A 22,265-nucleotide genomic window follows, 5' to 3' on the forward strand; every position below is an offset into this window, starting at 1 on the left:
AAACTGAGTAGGCAGTAAACGCCTGCTTCTGTGTCCAGAATGACGTGTTTTGATCATGAGAATAAAGGTGCAAACAATTTCGGATCCTTTCAGTTTCCAGGTGGCCCCTGGTCTCCACCGAAGTGGACACGGCTGCTCCTGCTGCTGCTAACAAGCCCCGTCTGGTGCGGAGTGGGGACGGCGGGGCTGGTGGCAGGCGTGACTGCCAGGCGATGGAGGCCGGCGCACGGTTCCAGTCCTGGAAGAGTGTCCCAGACCTCGGGGCCGATCCCCCCCAGGAGCGAAGCCTGGGCTCGCAAGGACCTGTCCCTGACCGACGAACGCTTCAGCCACGTGCGAGAGGCCGGGCGCTCACCTGATGGTTGTGCAGGCGTCCTGGGGGCCTGGTCCTGCCGTCGCCACGTGTGACCCTCCACACGCAGGAGCAAGCACGGGCTCGGTCGGTTACGGCTCCCAAGGGCCCTTCTCCCCGGAGAGGCTGGGGGCCGACTCCCCGTGACCCAGGTGAAGTCTGCACATGATGGGGACCTTCAGACAGCGCAATGGGACGCGGGCAGGTTAACGTGGCTGTGAAGAAACCGGGTCGCCGGGACCTCGGCAGGGGATGCAGGCTCACCTGGACAGGTGTGCCGCCCGGCGGACGCGCTCTTGATCTGATGAGAGGAGAGCGGTGCTGACCCTCTGGGGCCTTCCTTCCACACCTCAGAAGCCAGTTTGGTCATAAAAAAAATATAAAGATTCCAATTAAGGCACATTGTGCGAAACAGCTACCCAGCACGCCTCGCGCTGCCGAGGTCACAAAGCCGAGAAAAGCCCGAGGAGCTGCCGCGGCCGAGAGACACTTAAGCAGACAAGATGGCCTGTGCCTCGTGTTGGTGTCTCAGGACAGAAGGAGAACATTCAGGGAACACTTAGCTAATAATAAGGTATCAGTACTGACACGTTATTGCAATTGTCAACAGTGTCGTTAACCGTGACAAATATGCCACAGTAACGCACGATGTCCATGAGAGAGGAGCCTGGACGTGGGCACGTGAAGGCCCCGCGCTGCCTTCGCAGCTCGCTGTGCGCCCGGAACCGCTCCGCAGTACGCGTTTCGCTGAAGTGTGTCCCGTGCGTGTGCTGACTGCAGAGCACCTTTATAGAAGTGCCTTTGGGGGTGACGCCAGGGGTCCCTGCCGTCCTGGCTCCAAGGCCCAACCCTGCGCACGGAGCTGCCTGGGGCCCCTGGAAGCCTGCACAACCATCAGGTGAGCGCCCGGCCTCACCCCTGCGCCCCACCTCCCAGGCCCGGAGCCCCCGTCGCTGTGAAACCTGCCCCCGGGCCCAGGTGGCTGCTGCACCTGCCGCCCGGCATCGAGACGCCCCAACCCCGCCGCCCGCAGGACCGGGGATGCCTGCGTCCTGCACCCGCCCCCAGCACCGGGGCGAACCCAGAGACCGGGGCCCTGGCTCGGCGAGTCCTCACTGTCACGCCTCGGCCACCAGTGCCACTGAAATGGCGATGTCACTGTGCCCCCCGCCCCCCGAGTCGCACAGCTCCCGGAGCCCAGGGCCGCGGCCTGCCAGGGAGGAAGGCAGACGGGCGGCCGCAGACCCGGGGCCCGGCAGCCCCCGCCCGGTGCCCGCATCGCCTCGCCCCCGGCAGCTGGCGGGGTGACGGCGGGGCCCACTTGCTGTTGCCGCCGTGATGGCTGCGGCCTGTTCAGATGGCAGGTCCTCCCGCCCGCGACAACGACAGCGAGCAGAGCGAGAGTCCGCGGACGCTGTCCTGCAACCTCGACGCCTTCGCAGCGGCAGAAAGTCCCAGCGGCGTCGAGAGGCCCAGGAGGAGGAGGCGGGGCGGCCACCTCGCTCCGTGAGCCGCAGCAATGGCGACGCAGCCTGTGCCAGCCGGACGCAGAGTCCTCGCCCTCGGGGCCCGAGCGGGTGGCACCGTGCGCCTGGGAGGGACGGACACATGGGGCTCCCCGGGAACATCCGTCTGAGCTCGCCGGGGGCCGGTGTCCCGGGGCCAGAGGATGGAGAGCCCTCCTTCCCCAGCGCAAACGGCAGGACCGGAAAGGTCTCGCCGGAGCGGGCGGAACCGACGTCAAGCCCGAGGGGTGAGAAGAGACGAGGAGAGAGGGGAGGCAGCCGTGCTGCGTGGGGCGGCTCCTGTCCCGTGCCGATGCCCGTCCGCAGGCTGCCGGCAGGGCTGGCGAAGCGACTGGCACTTCCGAGCCACGGTTAGAGGTGAACCCCCACGACCCGTTGTACGCTGGCAAGTCCCGCCCCAGGCGGCTGCCGCGCCTTCTCTGAGAGCCCCGCGGCCACCCCCAGAGCCCCCGCAGCGGGGCAGGCAGCCTCCGTGAGCCCCGCGGGCCCTGGCCCCTCACACGAGCACCCGCCTCCTACGCGCGGACTTTGACTTTGGGCCGCACGTGCACAGGTGTGCCCCGCCCAGGGTTTCGGGGGGGAACCGTGTTCTGCGCCCCAGGTCCCTCCAAGGACTCCAGCGACCGGCCCCTTCCTTCCCAGGCGCAGAGACCCCTCTGGACAGTGAGAAATAAGCCTGGGGGCTTTATGGGCCTCGGACGGGGTTCTGCCTCACCACTTTAAATGAGCTCTGTAATTTCAGTTCTCAAAAAACCCATGAAAATGCCACCATTGCTTTTAGAGGGCCTGCACTAAAAATAAACCAAGGATATATGGGGAAAACAGCCTAAATTGCACCTTATGTTTAATTACCAGATTATTAGTGGAACCAATGGATAAGGAGCTCTTTTATTGCTGCTGGGCCACTGTTTTACATGTGAACTTATTCCAATGAACACAATGTTCATACCAAGCCATGTTCCGGAGGCTTTATTTCAGACTAGGAACTAGTCCAACTTATGCGCATGTTGAATGATTATGTGAAGTCAGACTTGGTAAGCGTTTTAAGATTCTTCTTTTTCATGCAACTGTAGATTTCTGTCTCTGAGGATCTGATATTTACTTACAGTTGTTCATTGAGAGGTCTTTATCCTGTACGTGTGGGAAACAACGTGAAGAATTTAAGTTTCTTTCTCTATAATTAACAAAAGTATAAAATAAATCATTTGGCTTCCTGAGGAAACTGTTATTATCACTAATAAGGGGGGGGGGTAACTTTTCTAAGAAGCAGCAGGTGTCAACAGCATTAAACAACATGAGAACTTCCAATTGTTTTGGCACCAGATAAAGAACGGTAATGGCCATTTCCTGGTCCGGGTCCCCCGGGCGCTGCGCTTCGCTTGCAGCGATGTTCACGGCTCTCACGTCCTCGCGCCCTCCTAAGGCGCAGCCCTGGGTGTCAGGGTCCCTCCCCCGCCGCCCCCGGGTGAGGGGACGGTCCCTGACTCCGCGCTGTCACAGCCGCCACGTGGCCCTCGGCCCTTCCCCGTCACGTGGCGACTTGCGAGCAGGTGGCCGAGGTGAAACGAGCCGCGGATGCGAAGGACCGCGGAGGCGCGGCGCAGACACGCCCCCCGTGAGCTTTCTTGGGTGTGAAGTCCCGAACCTCACGGTCACAGTTCGCCCCGCACAGCTGCGGCTTTGGGACGTGTTTTGTGGACCTGCGTTTCCCACAGTTTCGTTCTGTCTGCCTCTGGCCTTGGCGCCCTGGCCCTGCCTGATGACCGCCCCACCTGCCCTTTGCGGGCGGTCTGTCCCCGACCTCGGGCTGACCCCTTTGTGAACTTCACCATCAGCCTCCGCGGCACCTCTGCCGCCCAGGCTCCTCCCCCGGCTCTGATGGGGACCCTCTAATGCTTCCTTCTCATGGAGCTGCCCCTCTTGCCTCAAGTCGTGACTTCAAGCTCAACTTGAGTTCACCAGTGTTTGAAATGCCTCTGGCACCGCAATCAATAACTGCATTTGAAGAGCACGATATTTTGTAATATGCTTCCACAGGACGTTGTGGGGCAGGCACCCAGTGGCTGACGCCTGTTCTAAATATAGGGCCTGAATCCTGAGACGTTAAATGAGTTCCTCAGAGGAGAACAGCTGGGAACGGACGGCGACAGCCAGGCCCTAGTGTTTCCCAGGGTCAGCGAAGAGAGAAGATGCCGTTTCGTGGCATTAATGGTGGAGGAAGGGACCACACGCCGAGGACTGTGGGCGGCCTTCAGAGCAGAGCAAAGGCCACCGGGAGCTTCTCCCGCAGCCTTCAGAAGGAATGCAGTTCCGTGGACTCCTTTACCCGCCTAAGCTCCAGACATGCAAGCTAGTGCGTGTGTGTTGTTTTAAGTCACCCAGCTTGCAGGGGCGGTTTCAGCAACAATAGGAGACTAAGGTAGCCATGCATTCATATTTCCTGGTGTCTGCAACGTGAGCTGCGGGCACATACACAGCACAGAGGACGTGCCTCAGCGCAGAGGCGGGGGATGTGGCCACACTCCAGCCCGGCCCCCAGACTAGGCCAGGCCCCTGAAGGTGATCCCCACCCGGAGCTGGGTCCTTGCTCACGGGAACCGAGCGCTACCAAACCATTGGACGTGGCTCTTTCAGAGCACACGGAGGCAGGAGCCCCGTCGGGCCCCCGAGGGCCCTCCTGGACACTGACCGGCTGTGTTTCAAGGCTAGAAGGCAGCACCAGTCTGCTCAGCTGTGGCATTAACTCAGCGACCTGAGCGAATTCCCAACAGGCTTCCCAACGCCGCTGCAGAGGCGAAGCTTGCTGCGCAGGCGCTCGGGACTGCGGCACCCACGCTCGCCCGGGGCCCGGAGCCGAGACAGGCGCTGCCGGGAAGAAGGGGCAGAGCTCCCCAGAGGCGGGAAGAGCCCCGCACACGCTGCCCTCATGGCCCCCATAAAGCCACAGAGGAGGCTGCAGTCCCCCACTCAGGACCAGCGACGGTCAACGCCCGTCCGGCCACGCGCCCAGCAGGCGATGGGGCCTGATGTGGCCCTGGGCCTCCCGGCTTCCCCGGCTGAGCCAGGGCAGCACCAGAACCTGCTGCGGGGGCCGGAAACAGGGGCCGACAGGTTGCTGCTCCGGAGTCTGCCAGTGTCCGGGTCTTTAAGAAACACTATCTCAAAATCGATTAACTTCTTCCTAAAGTACGAAATAAATGAGTAAACTTTGCAATTATCTCTAAAAGCACATCTTTGTACAGGTAATTTATTATTTGCCTTGCTGTTGAGTTAATACCCAGTTTAGTAATCAGTTTCGGGAACTTCCTTGTCCTTTGATTCAGAGGGTGACACCGTTAAGTGTCCACCGTATCACAGGAGGGCGCCTGTCGCTTGGCCACCAGGACACAGACGTCGGCCACTGCCTTCCCGCGGCAGCCCTTCCTGTGCCGGCACAGCCCTGGACAGCACAGTCATGTTCCCTCAGGTCCGGAACCCGCCCCTGCCTTCTCGGGAGGGGCTCGAGGGCTCTGCGAAGTGCCAACAGATTATGTAAAACCGTATTTATGAAGATTAACACCGGCAGGACTGTAAAACTTTATGTGGAGAATTATAAACATGTGCCTGCCGTCTGATACCGATGTTTTCTGTCATTCTGGTTACAGTGTCTGTGTTTGAACTATTAGCTCGAGAGCAATCCCATGGGGCCCCTGTGAAGAACGTGTCACTTGGTCTTTGACCGGCTTCACCCATGATCGTCCTGAGGGGTCCTGTGTTGGCATCGGTGGCCCTCCGCCTGTGTGGCGCCCACACAGCCTGGGGGCTTGCGGGGGTGCAGGGTCGGCCCCTCTCAGAGCCCTGCTCGCCCCAGACAGGCCCACGCTTTCCCCGCCCCTCCCTCCCGCCCGAGCTCCCCACGCTCTGCAACGCCCGCCTTATCTGCCCTGGGAGCTCTGACTCAGCCGCCCCTTGGACCGGGAAAAGGCTGTTCACTCGGTTTCTTGTTTTCTGAAGCTCAAAGCTGCCTTAGAGTGATTACAAGAAAGAGAATGTAAAACTAGTGAGAGTTCAGAGAAAGGTGACAAGTGATGGCTGAATCATAAGAGAAACGTTTAAAGGAAGCTTCTGCATGAAACACTTTCTCATTATTATTGAAATGGGTTTTTAAAGAGATACTGATCTGTATTTCCAAAGTTTATGAAAATCAGTGAGAGGAAGTAGGCTTCCGGTAGAAGAGGCAGTGTAGTCGGCCGGGGGGCAGAATGCTGATCTTTCAATGGCTCACGTGGGTTTCGATCTTGTCTCAGTCTGTGGTGAGGGGATGTGTTGGAAAATAGAGGCCCAGGGAAATCATATGAATTTAACAAATACACTGTCTTTCCCACTGTTGTCGGTATGGAAAGGTATTCGCACCGAGTTTCCGTGTTCTCCGTGAGCGAGGCCTGTGGGCCAGAGGCCTGCAGACGGTGACACCTTGTCACACACTCGCTCAGCACGAGTCGGCTCTGCAGGCAGTTTGAGAAGTTACGCAGCAAACAAATTAAATGGATTTCTTCAGCGTCGAAATTCTCAGACGCTTTAAAATGCCATTTTGCAATCTCAGTCTCAGAAAGGACAATTTAAGAGGCAATTTCACAGACTTCCATGAGGAGGGACCAGCAACCCCTACAAACGTCTCCTATCCCTGCTCAGTAGACCACTTGGGGGGACTCTCCTTTCCTGGAGCCAGAGGTTAAATAAAGGACGCCTTTTAAGCACGACTTTAATTTGGGGCCCAGGACGGTCTTATTTGCATGGGCCCCATCACTCCGTGCTGTGACCGCAGTGTTTGGAACCGCTCTGTCGGCATTTCGTCCCTCGGCCGGCCTGGCCCCCAGGACCCTCTCGCTAAGGCCGGGCCACACCCCTGTCTCTCCCCGACCTCCCAGAGCCCCCTTCTGCTGAGCGTGGGTGGCAGGCAGGGCCCAGGTATCCTGCGGGTTTCTGAGAGGGCCTCATGGAAACTGGTAGAAGGACATGTGTGCACATCAAAGATTGGAACTTAATAATGTGAAAGTTAAACTTTATAATTTGCTTTCATGTTAGATTAAGGGTATTCCATTATTCTTATTTGAAAACAGATTCAAGTTTTGTAAACAAATATGACAATGTTATTAAACCTTTGATTATGGAGTGAAACTGAAACATAAAAACATGTTGTTATAATAAAAATCTGAGTGATGAATTTTAATGTTTGTTTTAAAGAAGTAGCTGAAAATCAGAGATGTCATAATTGATCAAGAAAATACCAACACAGATCTACTAAATGGAGATGCCTTGCTAGTTGTCAGGGATTCAAATATGGAAAAATGAAGGTTCTCATCTTGACGGACCTACATAGTGGATTGGGAAATATGTTGCAAACATTTTCAAAAGACTTTATTTATTTATTTTGAGGGGGGGGAGGGAGGGAGAAGGTGAGGGAGAGAACAGCGCTCGGTTGCGCTCACAGGCCCCGCTCGCTTCCCGCACGGCCCCAGCCGGGGCCTGGCCCGCAGCCCAGGCAGGCGCCCTGACCAGCGGGGTCGGCTGCAGGGTGCTGCCCAGCCCACTGAGCCACCCCAGCCGGGGCTGCCAACGCTCCGGCGGTTCTAGGGAAACACGCAAGGCCCCGTTGTTTCGTCGCCTGTTCTAAGCTGTGGAAATGAGAATTTTACAAGTGAGGATACAAAGGCCCCGTGTGCGAGGTGTGTTCCGTGTGCAAAGGAGCCCGCCTTGTACATGGCAGACCCAGGCTCAGACACAGCCCAGGGACCGAAGCTCAGCGGCCCCCTCTGTCAAAATGGTGGCAATTGCTCGCGAAGAAGAGCAAGTCAGAAAAGGAGACGCTCTGGGTGAGCAGTCAGAAGAGCTCTGTCCCCTCGGACGAACCGGAGGCCGGCTGGGCGAGCGGAGGCGAGGCTGGGCTCAGGCCCCACCCGGCCCTCCTCCGGGAGCCTCCTGGGGGGGAGCTGGTCTGTCCGACTCCAACGCAGGAGGGTGTTTCCGCTCTCTCTGTCCCCCGAACCCCCACCAACTCTCCTAGCACGGCATGGACAGCGGTGGGCAAACGTAGGTCTGCAGTTGTGAGCATGTATGACGCAGCTTATTCTTGTGTTACTAATTACTGTGTTATTAATATTTTCCGTACACAACTGTAAACCTACCTTTGCCCGCCCCCGTATGCGCACGTCCTTTGCTGCTTGCCCAAAGGAGCTGGGACCCTCCGCTAGTCTGGTTCTCAGGGGACCTGGCTCCCTGACTGTGGGATTTGGCCTCGCAGGGACTAAGGCCTAGAAGCTGATCCGGCACAAGCCTGCCGCTGTTCGACCGCTGGTAGCTGGGGGGGCTGGCACAGCGGGCCACCCCTGTGGCACCTGCCGCATCGCCCGCAGCCCTCGGGGGCCCACAGGCCCTGCCACGCTTTTCTAGAAAAGGTGGGCTCCGGACCAGGGCCCCCACCAGTCCCCGGCCCTGGCGGGGGAGTGGTCAACTGCACTGGGAGGTGTCTGCGTGTCCTGGGGTTGACCTTCGAACAGCAGACACGGCGGACAGTGCATTCGGACAGATATTTTTAGCTCTATGTGCAGCTTTTGGAAATAACGCAACTTTGGAAATGCTTTCTCTTACACTTTCACATTCCTGGGCTGGCCAGTGCCTTGTGCCCCCCGTGGTCTCCTCGTTGCCTTGGTTACAGCAAAACAGCCGTTTTTCTAGGCATTTGGTCAGGCTACACCCAGATCCGAAGAGCTTCGCCCTCGCCTGCCCTCGGAGTCCTGCAGGCGGTACTCGGGCCGGGACGTGGGCTTCGGGCTCATTCTACCCCCGCCTGGGCTCTCCCCACCACCCGCGCTGTGTCCTTGATGTCCGTGTCCTTTCTGATGGTAGAGATCTGTGCTCAGGTAGAGACAGAAAACTAGTTTCCAAACGCGCCTAGGTCACTTTAACAATTCAAAGGACAGGAGACACCTGCCTGGGGGTGGGATAGGGCGCCCTTTCCTTCCGCCCTCCCCCGCTCCGGAAGTGCCGGCCTCCGGCGGTGACCCACGGCGCTCCCCGGGCAAGGAGGTGGCCGCTGACACCTGGGGCTGAACGGACTCCGTTGCTTCCTGGTCCTCGGGAGCAGAGGGGACGCGGGAAGGCGACAGCATCCCCCTCCCAGCGCCAGGAGCACAGCGGCGGCGAGGGGCGGGGCCAGGTGATGGGGCGGGGCCTGTGGAAGGTGAGGGGCGGACCTAAGGGTGAGGGGCGGGGCCAGCAGTCTGAGTGAAGGTGAGGGGCGGGGCTAGGGGTGAGGGGGCGGGACGGGCGGGGGCGGGGCCGGCGGGCGGTGGGGGCGGGGCTGAACCTCTCCCGGCGGCGCGGAGGCGGCGAGCACCTGCGGGGAGGAGCCGCGTCTGGGTCCTGGATTGACTACCCGGTCGGTGCGGACCGGTGTTCCCTTGCGTCCGTTCCTGGTCCGGCGGACTCAGGGAGCTGGTCCCCACCCTGCGCGGACTTCGGAACTGATCCTGGACAGCCGGGCGCCGCGGTCGGCGCTTTTCTGCGGGGCCGGAGCCCCAGCGGCTCTGCCAACGAGGATGCACGCGCTGCCCGGCCTGGACGCGCCCCCGGTGGAGCGGCTTCTGTCCCGGGGATCGGACGCGGCGGGGCCGGTGCGCGGGAGCGCCGTGGAGAGGCTGGCAGCTGACCGCGCCAAGTACGTGCGGGGCCTGCCGGGGGCAGCCAGGGATCCCGCCTCAGAGGGCAGCAGCCCTGGGACGGGCGAAGGGCAGGCGGTCGGCCTTCGGCCCCCGGCTCGCGCTCCTGGCGCCGTGGCGCGCAGGGCAATAGCGCGGAAGCCGCTGAGGCCGGACTCGTTGGTCATCTACCGGCAGAAGTGCGAGTTCGTGCGTGGGCAGGGCACCGACAGCTTCGGGGGCGGTCTGGTGAAGAAGCTCTTCCCGGGGCCGGGCAAGGACAAGACGTCGGCGTCCCTCGAGAAGTCCCCGGCAGGAGGGGAGGGCATGGTCAGGGGAGAGGAGGTAGCGCCAACCAAGCCCAGCCCCGCAGCGGCCCACGGTTCCCCCGCGCGTCCCAGCGGCCCGGCAGCGACCCCGGGAGCCGCATCACACCCCAGCGGCCCGGCAGCGACCCCGGCGCCCCCAACGCGCCCCAGCGGCCCGGCAGCGACCCCGGCGCCCCCAGCGCGCCCCAGCGGCCCGGCAGCGACCCCGGCGCCCCCAACGCGCCCCAGCGGCCCGGCAGCGACCCCGGCGCCCCCAGCGCGCCCCAGCGGCCCGGCAGCGACCCCGGGACCCGCATCGCACCCCAGCGGCCCGGCAGCGACCCCGGCGCCCCCAGCGCGCCCCAGCGGCCCGGCAGCGACCCCGGGACCCGCATCGCACCCCAGCGGCCCGGCAGCGACCCCGGCGCCCCCAGCGCGCCCCAGCGGCCCGGCAGCGACCCCGGGACCCGCATCGCACCCCAGCGGCCCGGCAGCGACCCCGGGACCCGCATCGCACCCCAGCGGCCCGGCAGCGACCCCGGGACCCGCATCGCGCCCCAGCGGCCCGGCAGCGACCCCGGGACCCGCATCGCGCCCCAGCGGCCCGGCTGCGCCCGGGAGCCCCGAGCCTCGAGTGACCAGGCGCAGGGGGCTGCAGCGCTCGCAGTCAGACCTCACCTCCCGCTACTCCATGTCCGCGGCTGAATTCGACGCCTTCTTCCAGTTCTGTGGCCTGGATCCCGAGGTGGTGGAGGCGCTCGGGAGAGAGAACTTCTCCCCGGGGTCGGACCGTCTCGCCCTGAAGGTCCGCAGCGTGAGCATGGCCACCTCCGACAGCGGGTTCTCCCGGCAGAGCGGCGACGACGAGGGGCTGCAGGAGGAGGAGCTGATGGATCAGGTGCCTGGCACCACCTCGGTCGTCGAGAGGAACGCGCGCATCATCAAGTGGCTCTATACCTGCAAGAAGGCCACAGAGCCCCAGGGGCCTCGGCGCCAGGATCCCGCGTGACCGCCTCGCCGGGAGGTGGGACCCAAGGGTGAGCCGGGGTGTCTGGGCGCATGTCCGGGAGGGCTCCGAGCTGGACGGTCAGGACTCGGAGGTGGGAAGGGGCCCTAGAGACTGAGACGCAGAGCGTCGCGCGTGACCGTCCAGGTCCCCGCTGGTCTAGCGCCCTTTCTTTTGAATGTACCACTGACGACTGCCCGGAAACGTTACCTTGGCGCCATCCCATACGGCTTAGTCCTATGAAAAGAGGGGAAGCTGGAATTACGCAAAGCTGTCGGAGAGCAGCCTCACCCCTCCGGTGTTACTGGTTTGGTCAGAGCTGACTGCCGCCCCCCCGCCCCCCGCCTGCCCCCGGCCTCGGAGGCACGGGCGCCGCCGTTTCGCGTCCCCCGCGGAGGAGCGCGCTGCGGGGGGCCTCTCTGCAGCGGCTGCTCGGCCTGACACTCTCTGAGCTGGAGAAAGCCTTCTGCCAAACATGTTTTTAACTGTTTTGAGAGCTTTCTAAGGAGCGTCCCTGGAGCCGCGCAGTTCCCGAGAAGGAGCCTGCGTTCTGGCCGGGCGGGGGCTGGCGGCCCCCAGTGTCTGCCAGTGCGTGGCTCTAGGCAGGACACAGGGACTCCCGGAGCGCAGGCCGACCCGGGGCCTTCACGGGGAGCGAAAGGGCGTTGTTCTTGCCCTGGCCTGCGCCCCTCCCTCCAGGCGCGGGTGGGGTGGGCACTCCTGGACGGGGAAGGGAGACTAGGCCCTACTTTTTCTAGGTTCTCTTAAGAGAACCAAGAATTTAAACCTTGCAGCCTCTTTTCTTCTCTTATCCTTCAGTGACAATGATTTAGATTTTTTTTCTAAAAAAATCAGTCATGGAAGTAATTTTGTCTGCCCTTTAGAATTGCAGACGGTCATGTTGAGGGTGGGGTGGGGGCAAGGGGGGGGCGGTGCCTCTGGACTCCTTTGCCCACAGCTCCCCGGGCGGGGCGGGAGGAGCCTTCCTCAGTGCCGGACAGATGAGCTCCCTGCTTGTCTTGGGCGCAGAAGGATCGTGATGTTCTCCCTTATAATTTATTGAATTTTATTTTCCACTAGCACAAGCCCCAAAGAATGTAAATAGGTTGTCAAAATTTAAAAGCAAAAAAGATTTACTTGTATTTTTCACAGATTGTGTTTTTGAACTGAGATGAGTTTGGAAGGGAGACAGGTCACAGGCACCATGGATATCTTGGCGCGGGCGAGGTGGGAGGCGGAAGTTGCAGGGGCTGGGTTTGGCCCCAGAGGGGCCGGGCCCCGCGCCGGGTGCACAGAACTGGGACTTGGGGGGCCGTGTCCTGTCAGTCACCTGCCTGCACTGACCACGTCCAGTGGCCGTAAAATGAAGGCAGACGCTCCTCAGCTCTGCAGCTGGTGCATCCGTACAGTCAATAGTCGGTGTATCTGTGTTTCCTGATTGGAACCCAGAAAAGGAAAACAAAGCAAAACATAAAACAAAAAAACTCCACTGTCTATTGGAATTCGTAAAATGTAAATTTATAAGTAAGCTTCCTCCGGGTTTCCAGAGCACCCTGGGTTTTATGCACAGACAGCAGTGGAACTCGTGGTAACAAGGTGATGCTCAAATAAACTGAAATAAAGCTTGTCAGTAGAAATAGAAAAATCTTCCCCTCTGATCCCTCTTTACCAGCCCCGGCCTGGGGGGAGGGGCTCCAATATCAAAGCAGTCTGCTCAGGGTCAAGCGAAGGGAAAATGGGGGAAGTTTGTGCGGAACTTTCCTGTGACCTGAAGGAGCGGCGGGGGGGGGGGGGGGGGGGGGGCGGGCAGTGAGTGTGCAGACGCAGGGAAGCGCCCAGGTGGGCATGTGCGGAACACGCTCAGGGGAGCCACCTCACTCTCCCCACCCAGTCCTGTAGGTTGTTTGTTCTAGGGGGCAGTATCCCCTGCCTCCTGAGCCGGTTCAGGCTGTTGCTCAGAAGGGAGGGGACAGACGTCACAAAGGGCCTGCCCACTGGGCTGTGTGCCCCAGCAGCCGCTAGCACTGTAAATATTTGCTTCACAAATTTGCTCTCCCAGATCCGAAACAGGGCTGAGATCCGGGAAACTTCAGCTCAGGAGACCTAGTGTCTGTCTGCTTGGGGAGGAGGAGGTGAGGGTCCCGCGGGGACTGAGGGGGTCTGCTTCCGATCGCAGCCCTTCGGCGACAACCAGCGGGGACCAGCATGTGGCCAGTACCCTTCCCCGTCGTCCCTGGGTCTTTGGCAGCTGCCCTGTCCTCACGGGTCCTGGTCTGGGACTAATCCCACCACTGCCAGAGGCTGAGGAAGGAGGAGTGGCAGCCACGGCTTCCCTCTGGCTTATCAGGACATTTGTGTGGAAATCCATGCAGCTTCACTGTAGGGTTTCATGAAAAATTCAGAAAATCTGAGATGAACAAAGATATGCTTTTCTAAGTGAAAAGGAAAACATGTCTTATCTGGCGGTGTTTGTCCCATTGGTAGATAGAGGTATTATCAATTAAAATGAAAATAGACCACCCAGAACTGAGTAACAGGTCCATAGTTTGTTACTCCCATGGAGAAAAAAATGTTTGCTTTTCACAACCGAGAGTCCCGGCTGGGGAAGAGTTCCGGGGAGCACCGCGAGCCGGGGGGCCGAGAGCACAGGTGCCGATGGGCGATGGCGTGGGGCCGCGTTCCCGGGTCCGTGCCGTGGGGGCCGCTCCTCTTCCTGCCCCTCACGCCGTCCGAGTGGCCGTCCTGCCGGAACGGGGCCTCTGGTTTCTGGCCTCTGCATGGAGTACATGCTCCTGATTTTAATATTGTTATAAGCAAAGGTGACTTGTCCTCTGGGTTTCTTAGGGACAAACATTGTTTAATGTTAAGGCGAGAATCTCAGACTGGCCACCGCTCTCCCCGCACTGCTCTTGACAAAAAAGGAGCCCTGTGGCCCCAGGGCGCTGAGGGGACAGGAGGGGCTGGCTCCTCTCCTGCAGAGGGGCCCTGGGGGGCGGCCGCACACTCCTGCCCCCGCCCCGCCCCTCTCTGACCAGCTGGAGGCAGCAGCCCCTGACTCAGAGGGCGTGTTAGGTGAAGAGCAACTGAGTGGCCGCGAGGCACCGCCCTCTGTCCTCGGGTTGGTCCTGGGCCTTGTGGAGAGATTTGTGGGGTGCGTGTGGCTGCGGATCGGCATTGGGGCTGTCTGTCTGGCTTCCTGCTCTGCTGGCCACCCTGAGGCAGCCTGCATTGGCTTTACCGATCGCAGGGTGTTGCCTTTACTACCCATGAGTAGTTGAGGGGAAACACAAATTAAAGGCAGCCAACTTTTCAAAACTTAAAATCACAAAATATCACAAAACCGAAGGCTGCAGGCAGCAGACTCAGAAGTATAGTGCCAGCCTTACAGCTTTGGTCAGGCCTGGTGCTGATTCACGGCTTTTCCTTGCCTCTCAGGAGTGAGCCTTCCTGGCGGCGGGGCCCCTTGGGGCGTGTCCCGGAGGATCCGAGACCCCAGGACCACGTGTGCAGCACGGGCTTTGTCCAGGGTGCCCCGGTGACCACAGGAACCGCACCGCGGGAGCTGGAGCAACTCCCAAAGGCCTGGGACGCCGTGGAGGAGATGGGGGTCCCTGAGCCGAGGAATCCAGGAGAGGCTGAGGGAGCGCAGCTGCGACCCAGCAGAGCTCCGGCAGGCGCCTCCTCGTCCGGCGGGCACCGCCCTGGCCTCCGCAGGGCGTCAGACGGGGGAGCTGTGTCCAGGGGCGTCTCTTTGGTTGGGGAGGAGGCACCATGATGCACTTTAATGCACCTAGATTGATTTTAGAAAGAACAAAAGACCAAGAGCCTGAGAGCCAAGCGTGCCGCGGTACTTCGTGCTTCCAGTCATCTCAGACCAGTTGGCACCATTGAGTCAAAATTCCGGACCCACGAGAAGGTGTCGTACTGGACACCTCCGCGCACACATGGGCGCTCCTCAGCATCAGGCCGTAAGCCAGGCCCTGGGCGGGGCCCGGGTCTGTTAAAATCGCAGGCAGGCTGTGCGGTCTGCGGCTGACGCCCTCCCTACTGGGTCTTGGGCCGTGCAAATGCTGCGGAAAGACAAGTGAGAATGGAAATACTGCCGAGAAATACTTTCCTTGCACCGGGACAGTTTTTGAGAGGCGGCAGAACCGTCAGTGCCAGCAGCAGCTTCTGGCCTTTCAGTGCCGTTTGGAAGCTCCTCCGAGAAGGAGAGGGAGCCCCCGCCCCACGCACGGTCCCCGCCCGTGGCGGCACCGGGCTCCCTGCGGGCACGTCTGAGGGGAGGCGCCTCCGCCTGGGGAGGGCAGATCCTTGGGGGTGAGGGGTCCTTGTGGCCAGACCGAGCGGCCTGGGCCCCCGCGGAAGTGGCAGCCTTCAGAGGCGGAGCCGGGGGTGTCTGTGGGAGGGGCGGCCCCAGCGAAGCTGCCACCCACCCGTCCTTCCAGCCTCTTCTGTTTTGTTAAAATGCATCTTCTCCAGCACAAAATTATTAGAAGAGTATGGATGAGAGAGAAACACATTTCTCAATGGTAAAATATTTTTAAACCAATTCATTTTGTTATATTTGTGTATATGTTTAATATTGAATTGTTTTTATAACTGTTTTACTGTGAAAGTAGGTCTTTGAGTTATTTGAATATTTATTTTCACAGTTACTAGTCTTCAAGTAGTTTTTATTCACTTCATATAGTTTTCGTTTCACCAGAATAACGGTAGATCACTTTCTGCACTTGGTCTGGGTGGTCTTTTCGTGTTGTTTCCTTGTGTTTCCGCCTCGACTGTGGGCAGAGCCCTCTGAGCTGGGCGAGGGCTTTGCCCCTGGCCCCGGGCTGCACTTGGGGGCTCTGCCGGCTGCGGGCGGCTGAGGGCGGCTGAGGGCGGACCCTGCGAAGGACGTGTTCCCTGCTCTGCGGTCTCGCTCCCAGTTGTTCCCCTGGAAATGCTCCTGTTCACTGGGCTGCACGGAAATGAGAACGGTAACATGAAAGACAGGAGGAACGTTTACAGGGCCTTTTCCGGTACCTAGTTTGTGTGTTCGCAGGTGTTGTGTTACTTTTGTAGGTGAGTGCTTTACGTGAAATTGTTGTCTGTCTTTCTACACTCAGAATAGGAGGGACTGAAACTGAGATCAAATTTATCTTAGATCAAAATGGTGCAGACTCACCATCTATTTAATTGATGAAAAATAATTTTTTAAACATTGGTTTAACCACTAAGATCTTCCGGAAGTATTTGCACTCCCGTGGGGCACAGGAAAGGGAAGAGCCCCGGGCGTGAATTCCGGAACAGACGTCCGACGTGTGCAGGTCGGGGCAGAGTGTGCGCTTCTGGGGGAGAAGTGCTTTCCTAACCCTGATGCACCCCAGTTTACTGAGTGACTTTGAGAAAATCTAATTTTGCAGCTCAGGCTGAATGAAAAAGCTTGTCTTTGCTTTTTTGAAGACTGAACAGTAGTTACTGTGGCAAAACAGTTTCATTTCTTAATGAAAAAATAGCATATAAAGGAATACAATGGAAAGGAAACAATAGTGGAAAAGCAAGGAACACAGCCCAGCAGGGCCCTGGGCCACCAGCGCGGGCACAGGGCCCCCGGGCCCCCGAGGGAGGTCTCTCTGCTGCCCATGCATCTGCGGTGTCCACTGCGGGCCCCGGCACCGGAACGCGAAGGGGCTTCGTGAGACGCTGCCCTGGGTCTGCGGGCCAGCGGGCACTGTGCACGCAGCTGGGCTGGTGATGCTCTAAGATCGGGCCCAGGGTTTCGCTGGAGTTTCTAAACAGAGGTTTTGTGACCTGCTACCTGAAACGGGGGCGCAACATCCTGTGTGTGTGTGTTACGGAATTGGCGTGTTCTATCATTTATTAACATTATTAACTCATGACCTGGAGCAGCATGAAAATAAAGCAAGTGTCGGCCTATTATAATTTCTCCCACCTTTTGTTTCCTTCTGGATGTTACCTCATCAGATCATCTGCAGAAATGGGGAAAGAATCCACATCGATGGGTCACGTGGTGGGGTCCCTGCGTAAGTGATTTTCAACCCCGTGTGTCACAAGAATTTTAAAAACTTGCAATACCTGACTATCCAGCCAGGGGCACAGACCCCTTGCCCTTTAGGCTGCCCAATAAAGAATGACAACAGCCACGACCACAGTAGCGGTCTAGGGTGAAGAATCAAAATTATACCTATTCTTTGTCAGATCGGCCAAGAAACACAGTACATTTTTTGGTGCGCCACAGATTTTTCGTAACTAGTTTGTGTGTCGAGAGATGAAAAAGGTTGAAAATCACTACTTTAAGTCTCCCTGGCGACGGACTGCGGTAAAAACAGTTTTGAACATTTAGGACGTGGTTTTTTTTTCATGGTTTCAGCAGTCTTTTGCTTGAAAATGCTTTTCCTCTGTGTTTTATTGACATCATCACTGTGGAATGGGCGCAGAGGTGTAAGAGCAAGCGTGGTCAGTGACCTTCGCATCCCGTGACTCGGTGGTGGCGTGGACCTCAGTGCCCCTTGGGCTTGGAGCTGGTCGGTCAGGAGCCTGACTGGGCCGACGGAGCTTTTCTGAGACCTGCAGGAGCTCATGCCCAAAGCCATACAAGCGGCCAAAGGCCGGCGTTGCTGAGGAGAGCGGGGGCCTCCCCCCTCATGCCCACGACGGCAGGGGTCCGCCTGGGCACCGCGGAAACGCCTGACTCGCTGTGGCGCCCGCCGGGCGAGCTGCAGGGCCGCTGCAGAGTCTGGAGCTGCTGTCGGCTCTGCCTTCCCGTAAACTGGTCCTTACCTTTCAGCTGCTGGTTTTGAAAATTCAGTGAAACAAGAAGCAATGAAATGATGCGCAGTGGTTTGGCGTTTGAATTTTGCTTGCATATGCAGTACTGAAGTAAGTAGGTCTGCATAGCGTTTCCATGTTCCAGGTTGAAAGTATCAAATAGGAAGAAACAGAGTTTCTCAGCCAGGAGCCTAGCGCCGGCCGCAGAAGCACCAGGGAGCAGCGGATGGGAAAACTAACGGGGGAACACCGGAAGGGTGGCCGCTCCCCGTTTTCATCATCTTCTCGGCTGCCGTGGCTCAGGTCCTGCAGCTGGTTGTCACGTTTGTGTCACCTCCTTGACAGCTGTCATTATCTGTGAACGACTGTTCACCTTTCCTTCGAGAGGGAGTGCGAAGCCACGGGGAGAGTGAGGCTGAGCCCCAGGAGCCGTGGGGGGCGGCGGGGCCGCGGCGGCCGCAGAGCCTGCGGGACGCCCAGCCCCGAGCGTGTGCAGCACAGGGGCCAGGACAGGACACCTCAGGGTCTGCGGACCCCACCCCCGCGACCCACCCCGCGGGACCGCAGCAGCCGTGCCCCTGAGCAGCTGGGCCTTTGACCCAGGATGAGCCACTGGTCACAACGAGAAATCACCCACGTGCGTGCCCTGGGGAGCCGAGGACAGCGCTGGGTGCTGGGAGCCCCCCAGCACCCTGCCGTGACGGGCTCACGCCCTAGGAGGTCAGACATCCAGTGAGGGTGGGGGGTGGGGGGTGGGTCCTAAATAGTTGATAGACCAGCAAATCGATGACAGAGGTGGGGCACCAACCTGTCTGAAACCAAAATGGGGCCCAAATCCAAGACAGAGAGAGAGTCAAGTGAGGAAGGAAAACATGTGAATGATAAATGGCATGTTTTTTCGCTGAGAGGTTTGTTTTATTTTGATCCTTGGAGGCCCTTCGCCCCGGCGTCTTAAAGGTTTGGAGTCCAAACAGTAGAAAGCAGAACACATCACAAATGGGGCCTTAGGACTTGGTCTGCACCTGGTCAGAAGGTTCCTGTGGGGGCTGGGGGTCTTCTCGTGGCCTTTAGAAGTTCACCTGCAAGCACGGCAGAAGGGCACAAAGTCGGCCTAGCAGGTAAGCGGGGACTGGGGGACAGACCTTGGGAGGAGAGCGGCCGGCTTGGGCGGCGGGGCTGGGGCTGGAGGGCCCAGGCTTTCTAGGCTGTGCGGCACGTCCGATGGCAGCACCCAGAGCTCAGGGAGGGGGTGAACCCCACCTGCTCTCCCCCGCAGGCGGCGCCGTGTGGTGCCAGGGAGACCGCGCCCAAGTGGCCAGCTACTGACACGGGCAGGCGCCCTCCGGCCGGGACCGGGGCTGGGTGTTACGTTAGGAATGACGTGGTTCCGCACGAACGCTCTGAAGCGGCCACAGCAATCGTGAGAAAAGGCCAAGCCTCAGCACCCACATTCCCAGATTTAAAACTCCGCGAAAAAGCGACCACAATCCAAACGGAAATGCTGGCGCAAAAACCGACACGTAGGTCAATGAAACAGAACAGGGCCCAGAAACAAGTCCACACCTGTGCGGTCCATTGATCAATGACGAAACAGCAGGAACCTACGATGGGGTAAATACAGTCCCGTCAATAAACAGTGTTGGGAAAACTGGAGTGGATGTATGTTAAAAAACGGATGATTTCCTTACCCTATTTATCAAAATAACCTCAAAATGGGTTCAAGACTTAGAGGTAAGACCCGAAACCCCGAACCCACAGGAGAAGGGAATTCCTTGGTGCTGGTCTCAGCAGCGTCTTGTCGGATGCGTCGCCGCAGGCGGGGGAGACAGGGACGTGAACGAGAGTGACTTTGTTCACAGAGAAGGAAACCGGCCGCGGAAGGACGCACAGCTGCCTGGACGGCAGCAGGGGCTCGCCAGCGACGCACCACCCAGGGCTGAATGTATAAAGAGCTACATATATAACATAGAACGCCCCGAATGTGCAAAGAACTCCCACAGCTCAACATCAGAAAATAAAACCAAACAGTCCAATTAAAAGTAAGCACAGGACCTGAACGGACACGTCTCCAAAGAGGACACACAGACGGCAACAGACGTGAGAGATGCTCAACGTCACTCATCCTCAGAGAAGCGCAAATGACAACCACAATGAGCTGTCACCTCGCACCTGCCAGGACGGCCGTCGTGAGTGCATCAAGAAACAGCATGTGCTGGCGAGGGCGTGGAGAAGGGGGACCTCGTGCGCTGTCGGTGGGAAGGCAGCCTGGGCAGCCGCTGGGGAGAGCAGCCTGGAGGTTCTTCTAAAAGTTAGGAACGGAGGTGCCACGTGACCCCGTGGTTCCACGTCTGGGAATCCGTTCAAAGAAAACGGAAACACTGGCTTGAAGGGATAGGCGCCCTGCGTTCCCTGCACATTACTTACAACACCCAGGGCGTGGAAGCCACCCGTGCGCCACCCGTGGTGGCCAAGCGGGCGGAGAAGGTGCGGCGCACACGTGCAATGAGGCGTCACGCGGCCATAAAAGGAACGAAGCCGTGCCATTCGTGACAGTGTGGATGGACCTAGAGGGCACCGTGTTCCGTGAAGCAAGTCAGAGAAAGACCCGCACCGCCCGATGGCACTTGGGTGTGGAATCCGCAAGACCAGGGACAACACGGAAGCAGGCTCCCAGGGGCCGGGCTGGCGGCTGCTGGAGGGGCGAGGGCTGTCACAGCGGAGGGGACGGTGGGGTGCAGGCCCCCAGCCCCAGGATCCGCGGCTGCGTGTGCGGCGCGGGCGGCCACCGTCGCTCTCTGCGTGGCGGCAGGCGCCGGCTGGGGTTGCTGTGGCGATCGTGCCGTGAGCTGCGCGGACGTCAAGTCGCTATGTTCTGCACCTGGAACGAACAACTACACTGCAATAAAAATAAATTTTTAAGAATCATGCATTTGCTCCCTCCCTCCTTCCAGAGGAGCTCAAGGCCCAAGCTCTCGGTGCCCAGGCCCGGAAGGCAGCCCCTGGTCCCCGTCCGGGGCTCATCCTGAGCCGGGGCTCAGGTAGGTGAGCGTGAGCGGGGCAGTCAGCTGTCCCTGTTCGCCCGAGACTCCCCGTGTTAGCGCGGAGCCCCCTCTCCCGGAAGACCTTCCGCTCCCTGCAGACGGGCGGGGAAGGCTGGAAACCCTGAGGGTCGGCTGTGCCCTGCACCTGGGAGGGCCTGCTCCGGCGAGAAGCTCGTCACTTGCCCTCCCACCTCAGCGGCCAGAACGCCCAGATGCTCTACCTTGCTTATTCCCCTTAAGCCTCAGGACAGCCCGCAGGACCAGCCTCCTCTGTAGGAGGGGCTGAGGGGTGGAGGGATTGAGGACCTGCCTCAGTCAAAGAACCAATAGGTTGGAGAAATAAGAGTTTGAACCCAAGTCCAAAGACGGCTCTCGTCCCTGCAGCAGGAAGTAACCGCCACCCAGGACGTGTAAAGGACTCGCTCAACATCGAGTGCACGCAGTGATTCGACGTCAAAGCCCAGCAGGCTTCTGGTGTAAGACACCGCTCCCAGACCGCCCGGTGTCCAGTCACCCTCTGCCAAGTCAGTGAGGCAAGGCCGGGGGGGCGATGCGGCCCCAACACCTCACACGGCGAGGAACCTCAGGGCAGCAGATGGTCGTGCGGCAGCAAAGGCTCTTGCGGTTCAGTGTCTGCGGCTAACTTCACGTGAGACGGTATGTGAAAAGAAAATCAGGGGAAGCAAAGGGGTGCCAGCCGAGCCCAGGACAGTGCTGACCGGCGTCTGGAGCTGGGCCGCTGCGCTGGGGGTGGCCTGTGCCACCCCAAAGGGCAGCCGCCTCAGGCGAGTCCCGGACCCTGAGGCCAGAGAACGTGGGGGCTCCCAGGTCCCGTGGGGAAGTGGGGCAGAGCCCTGGTCCTTGGGTGGCCAACCATTGGCGTTTAAGTAAGTGGGAAGCGACCCCAGCTGTGAGGGACGGGGCTTCTCTACAACGTGTGACACCTGTTTGAGTTTGTGGTTTTTTTCAGCAACAGTTTAAAAAAAGGCCAAGATGTGCACATTCCAAGGGCCCACATGCAGCCCTGTGTGCATTTCAAGGCCGCACAGCTAGTTCTGTCCACAGGCGAGGAGACGAGCGGAGCCGGAGTCGGCAGCTGGGCCGGCAGGCGGGGCGGCGGGGGCCCGGCTCGGCTCGGGCTGCGTGGGCCTGGGCGCAGCGAGCCGTCCTGACTGGAAGGCACAGGCGCGTCCCGCCCGAGCCCGCAGCGTCCCCGGTGCCAGGAGCCCTGCCACCGGCCTTCTCCCCACGAGGACGCCTTCCAACAAAGACGCATCTGCGACAGAGAATAAACTCGAAAAAGAGAGGCGAGACCTGTGCAGACAGCTCCGCGAGGCTCAGGAACCGGGGCCCGGGAGCTGCTGGCCTGGACTGGCCGCCCCAGGTCGCTGTCCGCTGGAGGCCGCCTGTCGAAGGTCGAAGGGCGGGGAACGCAGTTAAAGGCGCGCGCCCAGTGGGTGGTATGTGCTATTATAATTGTGTTAGTCCTCTAAGGATTTCGTATATATTTTTCACTCATGTGTTTAAAATATCTGTGAACCAGTCTACATGTTGAAGCTGCTGTCGCTTCTGGTGACAGTTTTCC

The 22,265-nt window shown here is 59.4% G+C and overlaps 1 protein-coding gene across 1 annotated transcript; it reads left to right on the forward strand.

Annotated features, from left to right (window-relative positions):
- The first annotated feature begins 9,455 nt into the window (after positions 1-9,455).
- On the forward strand, positions 9,456-15,094 carry FAM110C (family with sequence similarity 110 member C). The gene is made up of 3 exons (XM_054566742.1): positions 9,456-10,341; positions 10,462-10,899; positions 14,304-15,094. The coding sequence occupies exons 1-2, from the start codon at positions 9,456-9,458 to the stop codon at positions 10,869-10,871; spliced, it is 1,296 nt and encodes a 431-aa protein (XP_054422717.1). The 3' UTR covers positions 10,872-10,899; positions 14,304-15,094.
- Positions 15,095-22,265: the final 7,171 nt, after the last annotated feature.

The sequence above is a fragment of the Pteronotus mesoamericanus genome, unplaced genomic scaffold (genome assembly GCF_021234165.1).
Source record: "Pteronotus mesoamericanus isolate MK-2021 breed Mesoamerican mustached bat unplaced genomic scaffold, CSHL_Meso_final contig_101, whole genome shotgun sequence".
NCBI lineage: Eukaryota > Metazoa > Chordata > Mammalia > Chiroptera > Mormoopidae > Pteronotus > Pteronotus mesoamericanus.

Excerpts from the sequence above, each read along its gene's own strand:
- FAM110C (XM_054566742.1), top strand. The coding sequence starts at position 9,456 with ATGCACGCGCTGCCCGGCCTGGACGCGCCCCCGGTGGAGCGGCTTCTG. Across the intron at positions 10,342-10,461 it reads CCCGGGACCCGCATCGCACC|GCGGCCCGGCTGCGCCCGGG; the intron begins CCAGCGGCCCGG and ends CATCGCGCCCCA.